Here is a 14,968-nt window from a genome sequence, read left to right as displayed (position 1 = left end):
TGAATTGTTTTAACGTTATATGCCATTATAAAACTCGTATGCAGTTCATAGTTAATTCGTTAAAGGCTTTCAAAAAGTTGGTTTAGTATTTGTCATGTCTTTAGTAATAGAATTAATTTATTTTGAAGACTATCTGTTGATGGTATTATAATATTTTAAATAATAATATCTCAACATAGCGAATGCCTAAATCAAAATTTTATGTTACCTTCGCTAAGAGATTATTTTTAATTGTTCACACTACCACACAATAAAGAATATTTTTACGTCAACGTGTGTACGAGAAACCTACGCGGACGCGTTTCCTCTCATTGTATTTGTGATGGTTATCGTGAGAAATGTTATTCATACCTTTGCTAATTAAAATTTATGGAATACCTTGATATTAAAGCATTGTTTAAATCAAAACGTCTAAAGGGTGTGTAGGTTTAAAGACATATATCCAAAATAAACATTATTTTTTGTATTTCTTAAATTATCTCTTTAACACAAGTGTCAGCCCTATATCACCATAAACATTTTACTGTGCATTTATCTATGCTCTATAGGTTTCATGGTCTTTATAAATGAGACTGATGTGTTCTAATAACCTTTAAAAATCCCCACGAGGAAGTTATGATATTTTATTTTCACTATCAAACATTTAATAATATCGTTTATGGTGATGGCTTTATTAGCTGGCATAAAAAGTAGGTGGCCTACTGAGCTACAGATTTATGTATGAAGGGATATAAAAAATTGTACCACCACAGTATTACTGCGGCCGTGACTGGTCATTCACCCGTGTAGGGTTAACGTATTAGGTTAATTTGAAATTGTTTGATTACAATTATTTATTTATTTATTTAGATTTACCTGATAGAATTAATATCGCGCCAAAATTGGTTTCTATATGTTTTTATTTATTAAAGTTCACCTTATCATATGTTATGCTATATCTACAGTATATGTTACAATCTATATTCTCTAAAACACATGGCAATTATGGTAAAAAGTAAAAATACTATATAGTAAAATACTATACTAAAAATGTTTATATAAATTTAGAATTTCCTAGTATTTTTTTGCTTAACAATAAGCATAAAACGCCAAATATTACAAGATATTTTCAGATTAATTATTGCTGTTATTGTAGGACAAAATAATATATTTTTATACTTGAATTAAGCCCTAAAAAACATATTCACTAACTCACAAAATATTTAGTTACCCCAAAACGAGGCGGATAGGTTTTGTCATTGCTTAAAATAAATCTATCATATTTCATATAAAAAATAAGACAAGTTAATTTAAATAATTCATGCTAAAACACTTAAAAATCTAATGCGTTTTTAGTGTAAGTACACTAGACTGCAGAGAATATCAATTCCAAGAATTTGAGCCCATCAAAATTTAAATATTCATGGGCGCAGGGTGTGGGAAATTCCCCTTTATTTGCGTGGGGGACTGTCCGCACACGATAGAGAATTGAGGCGAAATTGACGAACGGTGTCGTAATTGAAATTCAAATTTGGAATGATGATTGGCGCGTTTTTTTATTTTCACAAAAGAGTTTTAAAGTTGATGCAATTAAAAATAAACAAAAAAAAATGTTTTTCTCGAGAAAAGTGTATATATAGTTTTGACTTCTGGCATAGTTGACTAGACCCCATCTTAGATTCCATTTAGACAAAAACCTTGCAAGTTAACTATCGACTACAGCTGATTATTATATCTTGCTCGTTCGATTTTGTTCACATTTAAATAAGGGAACATGATAAAACAATTACTTTACAATATAACATTTACTAGGATAAAAATATTAAAATTATTTTTTATTATTTTGCGAAAGATTGCCTACATTGCGATTTTAAATTGTAGATTATACATTAAATGTGAATTAAATGCATATTTAATAAATATGTAAACATCTAAATAACTATATATAATGTTGTAACTTAGTCTCAAAATTTATTGGTAGAATTTCGTGATTTGATAATTCTATAGACAATACGTAGTTAAAAGAAAACAATTTTTAACCGGATTAAAGCTATTTGTATTATTATAATATTTTTGATTATTTTATAACATAATTTTAAATTTATATTTTTCCGTGTTTATAATAATACAAATAGCTTTAATCCGGTTAAACAATTTTTTCTTTCAATGTTTAAAAGCTATGTTAACCAAAGAGTATTGTCTTTGTCACCACGTAGTTGTCAATTTTAGTCTTAGATGTAGACTTAGCTAGTTAATAATAAAAATACGCAATTTTTACCACGTCAATATTTACGAGCGTATATTATTTTTTATATAATTCATAGAAAGGTTCTTTAATCATATGACGATATTACTAAATAGGTATTTATAAATTCTTTTGTTATTGTTATACCTTCCTCTGGCATGATGAAGCCGCGACAAGCTGATAACATTGTAATCTCATATCGTATTTCTGATCAAACTGTCTGACATATTCAATCATTTGTTATGTAAATATACGCAACTGTTTATGTCTATGAGTAAACGAACGAACTTGTAATCGTATATATATAAGCTAATATACACTATCTAAAACTAATTCTTTACACTTTAAAAATAAAACCATATCAAAGTTGATTTAAGTTGAGATTAAATTAAATGATTCAAGAAATTTTAATTGCTATTAAAAAAACATACATCATATTTTTTGAAAGTATATTGTGCAATAAAGTCCTTTAATATATGTTTGATACGAGTTATGCCCGCCAATTCAACCTATAATTATTCACTTCCAACTATTTCTTGATCAGCGAAACGAACAATTTATTACAATAAATATGTACGTCTTCCTCTTAGTTGACCTTTTGGAATTAACTGTTATAAATAATAATAATCCATTAATCCATCTGGGATTAGAGATTTTATGTGGAAATAACAATGCTAACAATCTACGGTACATTGAGATTTTCACTTATCTATAAATGGTCAAACACCATTTTCCCCCTTTACGCATCATTCATATTTAATTCATACGTTTCAAACAAAAATGTCACCAAGTAATAAGACAATGCGTTACGTAGATAGGTTTGTTTATTAGTAGTAATTTTAAATGTAATTTGTACACCATAATGAATCGGTCACATATGTAAGATTAATTACGTCGTTTTTTCCTTATAACACACTGTTAAAGATTATGCTAAAATACACGCACACTTATGTACCTCAGTAAGGTACAGTTAACCAAAGTATTTTATACAAAAAGTGTGTCTTCTATATGATTAATTCAATACCTAAAATCCATCTTTGGCTCTGTACTTTTACGATTAACAACAATCGTTATACGTCATACATTTGTCCTAAATTGTTGACTTATGTTTAGTGACCGCATCCAACAATACTTATTACTCAGATCACGGACAAAGTCTGACCGTTACGATACGCAAACGAATACGAAAACGATGCAATAAATCAAAATGATGAAGTTCAAATCATTGTTCCGTAGAGGACCCAGTCAGGGAAAACAGGAGACCCTCAAGGGCGCTCCCTCTGTGTCCAGTCTCGACTCAAAACATCATAAGGTTGCTCCAGCCAGAGAAAAGACCCTGAAACTCTTTGGGTCGAAGGAGAAGCTAAATAAATCGCATAAGAAGAAAGATTTGGGCAACAACAATGCCGTGCTAGAAGAAAGGGAAGGTTTTGAGTATGACGATGGACAACGAGGTGATTATGGGAGCGCTGAAGAGTTTGGACTCGGATCCGTAGATGAGAGAGGATCTCAGGAGTGTATCAGCTTGCCGGTCAATTTGAATGAACACATGCCGGGCTTCCAGGACGTCGAACTGAGGCCGAGGGTCGCTTCCGAGGTACGCTTTGCTCCTTTTTGCTAAATAAAAAAATATCTTAATGGTTACTCTTCGCTTCTCTAGAATCTTCTAAGCTTTCTGGTGATCTCAAAAATGCCGGAGATATGTTTTGGTCGATCAGTACTTTGTAAAAGCGACCTATACAAATAGTTTACGGTTTGTTTGTTTTGATCAGAAATCTTAATAAAATGCACCAAATGCAAATTAGTTTGCTTAAGATTTTTAACTCTCTTCTCTATGAATGAAGTAACGGTTGTGTTCATACTGTTAGACTAGGGAAACAAACTAATTAGGTTATTTATAGTCAACCTTTTTGTCTTTTTGGGGGGGAGGATGTAGCCAATTGTTTCCCAAGGCCCTATCTGCATATATTTCATGAATAACGGTTTAATAGAAAATACAGAATATTACTAAGTTTAAATTATGGACTCTCATTAAGACTTCTTCTGTTTCAGGTCTCGTTGACATCAGGAATACGTGAAATAGAGTCGCTGAGAAGAGAGTTAGAAGAAAGTAGCATGGAGAGAATGGCGCTCCAGGCTCGGGTGGATGAGTTACTGGAGAAGGATGGGGAAGCGGAGAGACTCAGGGCAGAGTTGGAAAGGATTAAGGTAAGCTTAAATACAGCTTCTAATAAGACATATCATTCAGAATTGAAACTGTTAGATTTATTGTTATAATTGCTTTAAATTTATTAAACTGATAATTTTATATGTTTATATAACTATATATTTATAAATGATATAGGTTTACAGAATATACATAGCTGTAATGTTATTATTGTGTGTATTTTTCGCTAATCTAAATTTCGTTAACATTTTGAATGCGGCCATTAGAGCAATAGAATCAAAACGAAATTCCAACCTCAAATTATTCAAATTTCTTAGTGAGCAATGATCTAATTCTTTTATATTTTGGCTCCTATTAAGAAATTGTTCATAATTTTATAATAAATTACAGAACCAAGAAGCAGAACGCGAATCTGCGTTGGAGCGGTTAGCGGACGAGAATGGCGCGTTACGCGCGCGTCTTCGCGGCGTCGCGCATTCGCCGCTCTCTGATAGCGAAAAACGTCAGTTACTGCTTGCCCCTGCGCCACGACGGATGCATTCTTCTGCTCCTGCTTCTATTGCCCTAGCTCATAATGTAAGATTTTTCTATAGTTGATCAAACTGTTCATTTTATATCTAATACTTATGACTTTGTCACACCCTTGCTATGTTCGATTTTTGTCCCCTGAATGAGTTTGTGTGAACTATTTATTCTACTTTTTGTTTCTGTATAAGAGAAACTGATAGCATGACATGCAAGAGTATTTTACCGTAACAAAGTAGTGTAATTCCACTGTGCGTGACAATTATAAATGCATAGCATACCAGTATACAAGGAAGAAATATTTAAAAGTAACTAATAATGTAAACACAACGTGATAAGAACTAAAACGAAATTAAATAGTTCCACAAATAATTCTTGATTTGTGGAACGTTATATTTATTGAATATTATTGCTATAGTTTTTAACATGCCGTGACCGCACTAGGACACTGCGATTTGTATACGAATATCGAGACCTTTCCGTCTCCTAACAATACCGCCTAGTGCAGTGTGTCCCAACCTTTTTTGGGGGCTTCAATCATATATTTCCTTTTTAGGAAGATTTTACAAGGAACTTATAAACGATACACAGTAATTAATGCATGTAATGAAAAACGTAAATTTTTATTACAAATATTTTTTTCGAATTTTCGAACAGTCCCCAATTAACAATCAAATTGCCCCTTTGATTGTTAATTGGGGACTCACTGGTCTAGTGCCACCAGTGATTCCCAACGTGGGGCACGTTGCATGCACGGAGCATTGACTTATCAGCGAAAGTATTTCGACGCTGCCGATTCGGTCCGCGCATAGACATTACACCGGTCCGTGCATGCATAACTGTGCGCAAATGGATTGAGACGATGTTATGGGAAGAACCCTTAAGGGAACACTAGAAATCTGTAGGCCTTTAAAAAAACATGGTACTTTCAGGGTGAAAGCGATACAGGCGATGCAAGTACTCCAGAATGGGATAAGCACTCGTCATCATCTCTTAGCGAGGTATCCGTCGCATGTTTGCAGGATAGGATACTGCAGATGGAGGAGCATCACTACAGGTTAATTAACATTCTGCAAATGATATCTACCCACAAATATTATACAAATTAGTATTACTGATTATTTTCAAGGCAAATTATAATAAATCTGTATAAAAATTCATCCAGATTGGTTCGCATTTCAAGGCGAAGATTTTTACGATGTAATATTTGAGCAATTTTAAAAGTTTAACCATAGTAACATAATAGCTGCTGTATCTACGTTTTAAAGGCTGAGATATGATTTATTTAAAAAATAATTGAATTATTTTCCTTCTTCATACTTAGTCTATTGGATAATGATTATTGGTGAGTCGTCTCCCAGTGTAAATGTCGTGGTGGTGTCTTATCATTTCACGCCATTTTGTATAAATCACTAGACATCTTGTTATCGAATCCAAGCTAAACTTCATGGGCTATTTCACGTGTACATCCACGATGTCAAAACTTATATTTACTATAAATAGGTTGGATTTGTCAAGGAAAATATTGTTAGGAACAACGTATTTGAAATAAAATGCGTAGTTGTGTGACCCTTGTATCGCAAGGCCATAAACATAAAAGTTATTGTAATGACCTAAATTAATCAATAAAGCTTTTTATAAATTTGACGAATACTTAAATGATCCTAATCTTTGGGATTGATTTGCTCCAGTTCAAACAATTTTTATGACTCTACACTTGGCGATTAAAGAGAGTGGCGGAAAGTTTCTTACCAGTTCTTCTTACCAGCTCTACGCCCTTGACTTGCGAACTGGTAGTAAATGTAAATTTAGAATTAATTTAACTTCTTTTCTGACGTTCATAAGTGTACTTGATTACCTATATGAATAAAGATATTTTGAGTTTGAGTATGTAGAATCGAATCTATCACGTTCACAGTTCATTATTGGTCCTGTGATATATTTTTCATATATCATTTGACCGGAATTTGACTGACGGGTAATATAAATGCACGAGTTATTCAGTTATTAATATTTTACCAGACACGATAGTAGAGCGCAAACGAAGTACTTCTAAACTGAAGTATTTTTGAACTATTTTTAAAAGACCGCCCACGCATTTGCGAGGCCTTTGCCATTGAGAGTATCCATAGGCGGCTGTACTTAACACGTATCCTCCCCTTTGATTCCCTGTTCTATAAAAAAAGTTAACTGTAAATACGAGAAACGTTGGCATAATATTCGTTTGATAAAGTCTTTGGCCCGTAATGCTCATCACTTATTTTTAACAGTACAAGCGAAGAGCTCCAAGCGACATTAGCAGAACTGGCCGACTTACAATCCCAGCTTGCTGACGCACATTCCGACAACGAGAGACTGGCCGACGAGAAACAAGTATTACTCGAGTCGCTTTGCCGACAGACTGAAAAGCTTGAGGATAGTCGGACTAAGGTATGTTTTTTTAGAGTCGGTACGGTTCCTGGGTCATCGGGATGCTTTAAATAATAGAGGTTTATTGATTTACTCTATACTAACCACTCGCGTGTTACAGTAGAATATGAGCGAAATAATGACGTGCTAATTGCTATGTACCGAATGAATACAATTTTAACAGTCAAAGAGAATGCCTACATCTGGCTATACTCTCGGGACGTAACTCCGACGATTTGGGAAATCGTCACGCTTATAAGTGATCGAAATGTACATCCATGGCACGTACAAACATAGGAAATTGTCACGATTGTAAAAGAGCAAAACGTACGAACCTTGGCACGTACATAGGGATCATCACGCTTATAATTCTAAGATAGCCTGAGTGAGCAAAATGTACAGCCTCGGCTCGTACAGAGTCATTAGTCATTTATGTATTTAAAAATTATTTTTCAGCCATACCAAATAGCGTGAAAATGTAGCGGATATGTTTTTTTTTAAATTTGTGTGTTTTCAAGTTAAAATTATGGAACATAACAAATTACATTTTTATGAATCCGTATTTTAAATACATATATCAGGACTGATCAATTCCCGTCTCAACTTGCTTTTGTTAAATTTGTAATATACCTTTGACAAATTTTAGTTTAATTAAAGCATAATATCTAATGCAGGGAAGTAATCTACGTACGTATCTACACGTACATGTACGTTTAATTGTACGCGTCGAAAGAAATTTTTAATTACTATACTATTTAATGAAAATTCCAGGTCGATACGCTTCAAGAGTTACTTTTAAGGGAGGGAATCGAACCGGAGACTCTCGGTCCTATCGACACCGATCAGCAGCTGTTCGCTGTACTCAAGGTAATTTATGCTAATATACACACTTCACTATTGTTATATGAACCATGACATACTTTAATTAATCTCAATGTCAAATATTCATTTGTATAGATTTTAAAAAGTTTCTCACGCACCGCTTCAGTCAGTCAGTCAGTCAAACGAACATAACATTAGGCCAGAAATATTATTATTATATAATACAGAACTAATTAACTATCAACAAATATACCACACAAGAACGGCCGTTGATACACAATTTTATATTAAAATAATAAGCCCCGAGTACATACCTCGTTTCCATATATTCTTAACATAAAAGGTACACAATTCATTATCAGTCACAATTCATTTGGGAAACAATATGAGAGGTTTATTAATATACTACTAATACTTTCCCCGTACCTTTACAATACCCAAACACTCACGAACAAATTAAACGTAACTTAATAAATATTTAAACAAAGAGACAAAGAGGAATTCAAAATAAAACTGTGTCTAACATAACCCGAGCGCAATTAAAATCAAGTCAATAAACATGTAACGATGGGGCGAGGTAAATAAAATAATCATCGAAATATATGAAAATAAAAATATGTATCTAAAACAGACAATAATAATTCAATAATATTGTGTAGTAACACGGCACTTTACTCTTTACAATAGGTCACTCTCATTAATTTGTTATTCAACGCATTTCACTCGGCTGAAATTCATTTAAATACGTGACTAAAATAAAATGTTCTTGAAGTGAAACTTCTTTATCGGCGTTGGCAAAAAATTTACCGTCACATTTTTCAGTTACGCGCCATCTTTTTCTTGTCCCTACCACGGTTGATTCGAAGAGATTCGAAGCCATTAATAAAAAAAATATATAATAACGATAACGATGATAGTAATAATTCTATTAAAATTATTGAAATTCTGTAATAATCTTAGTAGTAATAAGGTTAAATGAAATAATTGTATTATTTGTATTCATGTGTATGATAATTTCTGTAAAGTTGCATATAGTAGATCATTTTTAGAAAAATAAGGTCATAAAGAAGTTTCACTTCTTACGTGTGTAGTACGCACACAATTTTCATTTCAATTCAATATAATACATATAAAATATGTATTGAAGGTGTCCCAAGAGGAGCGCCGATTACTGCTAAGTAAGCAGGAGCAATTGGAGGCTGAATTGAGTGAGAGCAAGGCAGCTCTAGAAGATAAAGCCAAAGAGATTGAAGCACTCACCGACAGGATTAGGTATTTTTACTTTTAAAAAGCCATATAAAATTTGAAAGTGTGTTCAATAAACAATGTAAGCCAGAAAATATTTCTTAACTAGACATTTCTAAGATATATAGATAAGTAAGAGTTCTCGCTGTTATATCCATTAAAGTAGTATTATAAAATATATGTACTCTGAGAAAAAGGAATAATTAGTCCGGATCGCCTATTACCGTGTCTTAGTGGTGAACGTTTTTTGAGTTGATTTGATGAATACGTAGGAGACGTAGGATATCACCTCTACGTCCGTCGTTTCACGACTGAGCCGTTTTTACCGTGCACCACCACTTTGAAACCAGTTGCTCACTGAAGTATTTCCGAACTTTCCGAATTCGACTTAGGACTTACCTATAAGAGAAGTCCGAAGGTCTTAAAATGCCGACAACGCACTCACGATTTACTCTGTCATTGAGTGTCCATGGACATTATCATTTAACATCAAGTGGGCCTCCTGCCCGTTTTGTCTATTAAAAAAGAATTGCGGCCGTCTGTCTCATGTCTTTGAATGGGATAATTGAGAGGAGATTACTCGAATATATGTCATATTCGTGTGTTCTCTTCGCTGAATTTTTAAGAATAAAATAATGTTTCAATAGTTCTCCATATTTTTTCAAATAGTTTTATTATTAATAAGAGGTATATAGATATATATATATTTGTAAGATACGTGTAACGATTTCGATTAGAGATACGATTTTTGAATATGGAATATTTCATTTTGTCTTTTTAAAAGGGCTCTCGAAGGAAGCCTTGACCGAGCCGAAGCCGAAAAGACTCAATGGGAGCATGAAGCTGGATCAGCTAGGGAAGTAGCTGCTGCGAGACAGCATCAGGTTACAACCCTCACGGAATTGCTGGATGCTGCCAAGGCTAAGGTATTAACAATTTTTTTTAAATTTAAATTTATAATTTTTACTATTATTATTAAGTATTTATTTATAGCTCCTCTGGGCTTGGAATAAGGAAGATCTTAAAAAAAAAAAATATTTTAAAAATAAAAATATTTATTGTTTTACATTTCAGTTGGCTGGTGCAGCAGAAGGTGCAGCACAAGCTGAAGCAGCATCAACATCAGCAGCGAGGCGAGAAGCTGAAGCCGCATCTGCGCGAGCACATGCTTTAGCAGAACGACTTGCGCACGCGCAACGCCAATTGGATAGAGCGCATTCCGATGCTAGGAAATTGCACGATGATGCCTTGGTAAGTGTTTTATCTTAGGGCTGAAAAATTGCGCGAACCCCTTGCTTGTAATGCTCTCGGCCTTTTGTCCCTCAAGATATTCCGGTTGTGTCTGATATCATCCCCAGTCATAATGATTATCAAATAGAGAGTGCACATTTCTCTCTCACTTTTAATCCAGCGTTTCTATGTGTAAGGTATTAGTCAATTGGTAGACTTTTTTTACTAAATAAATCTCTGCAAACAGACTTGACCACTAAGTCGTGCGTAGACAAAAGATGACCTATCGCCGTCTAGAATACTTCTGCTAGTGTAGTTTTTATTTAGAACTGTTTTATTCCGTTTACTTGAAACGTTTTCGTGAACAGGTATCTCGTAATAATGCAAAGTCGACCATATCTGAATTGGAGTTCCAGCTGGAACAGATGCGTCAGGAGAAGGCTGCACTGCAGGGTGAATTGCAGACCTTGCAGGAGAACACATCGGAGCTACAAATTCAGGTGAAAATATTATTATAAAACAAAGTCTTATGAAATTGTGGAAAGAATCTGAAGCAAAATCTAGTTAAATAAATCATAAATAGAGTTATATTATCGTTAATACTGAATAATTATAGGTTTTTAGTAAACATTTTAAAAACAATATAATGTAAAAAGGACTTGCCTCTCTTTAACCTTCGTAATTATTCCAGGTACAAGTCGCAACAGATGAAAAACTGGCGCTTATGTCCCGAGCCGGGGAAGCGTTAGCGCGAGTCGCGGATCTCGAACGTCAACTTCAAGACGTACGTGCAAAGAACACGCAACTCACACGAGATAGGGAACGAGACGAGACAGAATGGAAACAGTTCCAAAGCGACCTGTTGATGACCGTACGAGTCGCGAACGACTTCAAGACTGAAGCTCAACGGGAGTTGGAAAGGCTGGTCTCGGAAAACAAAATGGCGCGCGATCGAATCCGTCTTTTGGAGGACCAGATGCATTCGTTAAAAGGTAGTTCGATCATCTTAGTAATTTAAAGTATGGACACACCAATATTGACTGTATTGTGGGTAAGAAAGTTCGGTTGAATGAACGTGGCTGATTGCATGTGCACGATTTTGAATGAGTTTTTTTTTCATTTGTTATCCTTAATTTACATTAAAAGTTAATTTTAACATATCTCATTGAAGAGATGACGAATATTGAAACATTTTGTTAAAGACATCAGTAGTATGTGTAAACACGTAAACCAGCATAGTTAAGCACTAATATTATGTAAAGCTTTGCGTAGTAGCAATCATAGAACTAACATATGATATCATCCGAAATGTACCTACTGTATATATGTTAATAATATTGTGTTTAATAATTCTTTGAATTGCTAAAACAGGTATTAACAGGTCGGAAAGCGATGAAAAGTTAAGGAATTCGATGGCTGATAAAAACTATTCAGACTGTCTGGTTACACCAAATGGTTCAACTGTTGATATTTTCCAAAATATCAGAACTAGATATCTTTCTCGCGTACACAGTGTTACAGAGTCAAAGGAGAGCATTGTTGAACAAGCTTTTTTTAAAGTAACGCAAAATAATAATGAAGATGGCGCAAATAAAAATTACAAGATGTCTATTGAGAATGTTACTTTAGATGAAACAAATGACGACGAATCCTTTTCATATAACGATCAATTGTCAGAAGTATGCTCAACACCGAGATCTACCCGATTACAGCGTCAAAATGCTTTTGACTTTCCCAATCACAAAATAGTGCGACAAAATGCCATTTATGATAGGGAAGAAGAAGACAGTGACTCATCTCCTAAAAAATTACCTAGAATTAAAAATATTTTTAATAAAAATGTATCAAACATGTTGAATGGTAAACCGAAATCATTTAGTATGGATAATCTTAATTCAGGGGAGGAGTACAAGAACGCGCTTAGCGAATCGACTAGTATTGAATTCTGTGTAAATCGTGCCGCCAGTGATGTGTCGCTGTATTCCGAAGGTTCTGATAGTGTTTTTATATCCCCTTTCGTCAAACATGATATTGTCTTTCGTGATGATTCTAACCGCCACAGTCCACCTTTGACATTAGAAACATTTAAACCGCACAAGAATATTGTCAAGCTAAATAATACGATAGACGAAACAGATGAAATTACTGTTGTCAAGGCAGAGTCTCTTCTACCTTACCCATACCCAGATACCGGTAATAAAGCTTTTTTTGCTCAACCCTCTCATGTAATAGAAGATGATAAAGTAGAAAGTGATTTTAAAAAAGTAAATAAAGAGATAACCACAACATTTAAAAGTGCACTAGACCGAATCGAATCCCCGAAAGCTAATGATAATAAAGGAACATCAAACGAGGATATCTATACGTTAGGGCCTGGACCAGTTTTATTAAATCAAGATATCACAAATGACACTCAGCTCGGAAGTCCCCCAAGACCCGAAAGAAGAAAAAACATTATCAAAAAGACTAATCGATATAATTCATTTGAAGATATAACACCATTTGAAGATAAAGCTTTGTCAAACAATTTTCAGGTTGATAACCGAAATAAGAATGCTTTAATGCAGGCTATTATCGAACCAAACCTATCAAGAGATACGATAAATGATAACGTTAGTTATCGCTTAAAAATAAACACTCTCAGTGATTTTGTGCCTACCGATGTGTCTAAACCAATTTCTATAGAACATAGCTCTAAATATAAAAAAGATTTACCAAGATTAAACCAACCAGTGAAAACATTTGAAGAAGCATCGCCAGTAATTTTGAGTCCTGTCTTAATACATCCTGTATTTTTCACGTCAAGCCTTTCCTCTGGAAAAGAAATACAGCAGAAAGAAAAAAAGAAAACGACAATATACTATGATGATACAGATAAAGTTTTAAATTCCGTAAGTACAAATGTTCCAACAAAAAAGGGCGTAGGAAATAGCGTCAAAAATATACAATCTACGTCTGAGCCTTTTAAACCAGACCTAGAAAATAAACCGACAGGTCTGTACCAGAAGAACACAAAACCAAAACTTCTGGATGTCCTTTGTAAAAAGAATGAATCAAATGAAAATTTAGATCGATCATCCTATTCAACAAACGCTAACAGTATACCAGTAGTTAAATTGACGACATCACCGCAATGGTTAATAGATAACAAATACTATCAGCCAATGGAAAATGTCCCCTTTGTCATTAATACAGTTCAAATCTTCAATCCCCACTCATATGAAGCAATCAGTGTAAAAAAAGATAAAAATATAAATAAACAAGAATCTGAAAATTACTATGAAGAAATTGGGGAACCAATTAATTACATTGTCAACAAAAATATAGCGGATGAAGATAAAATCTCAACTAAAACAAGTGATGAATTTGAATCCATACAACGCGAGGCGCTATTAAAAGTTCCACGGAAACCCAAAAAGCCAAAATCTTATCCTTCAAAAGTTCCGAATCCCAAAACAACAGACATTGTTAAAGAAATATCCAAAATTACTAAATCAGTAATATCTTTATCCCGATCACCGAGCGCTAATAGTTTAAAAAAACCCTCAGGAATAGAACAGATAATTCAGACTTTAGAAAAGAAACAGCCGGAACCAAGAAAAAGCCCGATACCGTTAAGGAAGTTTTCGCTTCAGGTACAGCCAGCAAGTTTAGGAACTAACACAAATTCTCTTCCACGAGACAAAAAGTACCATTGGGAGACGTTGGAACACAAAAGGCTGTCACACCCAATAAGGTCTCTAAATGACACATCGAAACCTCTACGTAAGTTAGGCTTCGGATCGTTCCGTGTGATGTGTCGTCGTTAATAACAAGGAATAAGGCTTAGCTTTACTATTGGTGTTAGTAAAACAGTGAGAAATAGGACTCTTACGATGATATAATAGACTGTCCGGCTCTTCCTATTTCACAAGTAGAGTGGTTATAGAACCCAAAACGCCTCTTTTTGCTATAGTCCTGCAATTTCTCACTATTCTAGGACAATAAATTAACACCAATATTACAGCCAATAAAGTCTTGAAAACGTGTGTTTGTTTTTGGTGATGGTTATGTGTGGTGCAGGAGTTGTAGGACGACCTCATTTGTTTTTGTGTGCCCTTAATGTAAGCTTGCCATCTCGAACTTAAATCGAGGTTACACGGATATAATAGCGCACCGCTTTACTGCTGTTTGAGAAATTGGCCCAAATCATTAAAAGTTTTTAAATTCTAGTCGGCTGCTTATAGCTTGTGACTTAATAATAATGATTTTGAATTACATATAAAATTGGTTTTATTAAATGATTTTAAGTAAAAACAGTGTCATGGGACAACTTAAATATTTATGAATATAGTTACTGTTTTAAT

At 34.0% G+C, this 14,968-nt stretch overlaps 1 protein-coding gene across 15 annotated transcripts in view; it reads left to right on the top strand.

The window, feature by feature from the left end:
- Positions 1-14,968, top strand: part of LOC123713643 (cytospin-A-like) — a 34,229-nt gene that overhangs the window by 12,198 nt on the left and 7,063 nt on the right. For 7 of the 15 annotated variants that reach the window (XR_006754223.1, XM_045667406.1, XM_045667405.1 and 4 more), the window contains exons 5-16: positions 3,461-3,821; positions 4,277-4,432; positions 4,782-4,967; positions 5,849-5,973; positions 7,187-7,346; positions 8,097-8,192; positions 9,295-9,419; positions 10,177-10,318; positions 10,467-10,643; positions 10,991-11,122; positions 11,314-11,614; positions 11,994-14,387. Coding sequence is in view for 14 of the 15 variants with exons in the window: in XM_045667406.1 (XP_045523362.1) it covers positions 3,461-3,821; positions 4,277-4,432; positions 4,782-4,967; positions 5,849-5,973; positions 7,187-7,346; positions 8,097-8,192; positions 9,295-9,419; positions 10,177-10,318; positions 10,467-10,643; positions 10,991-11,122; positions 11,314-11,614; positions 11,994-14,387 (4,355 nt within the window). In the remaining variant the exon portion in view is untranslated. Of the gene's footprint in view, positions 1-3,337; positions 3,822-4,276; positions 4,433-4,781; positions 4,968-5,848; positions 5,974-7,186; positions 7,347-8,096; positions 8,193-9,294; positions 9,420-10,176; positions 10,319-10,466; positions 10,644-10,990; positions 11,123-11,313; positions 11,615-11,993; positions 14,388-14,968 lie in introns of all 15 variants that reach the window. The other 8 variants (XM_045667413.1, XM_045667409.1, XM_045667412.1 and 5 more) reach the window with 3 other exon arrangements.

This window comes from Pieris brassicae, chromosome 8 (assembly GCF_905147105.1).
Source record: "Pieris brassicae chromosome 8, ilPieBrab1.1, whole genome shotgun sequence".
NCBI lineage: Eukaryota > Metazoa > Arthropoda > Insecta > Lepidoptera > Pieridae > Pieris > Pieris brassicae.
Note: the sequence above shows the minus strand (reverse complement) of the source record. Positions and strands in the feature narration are given on the sequence as shown.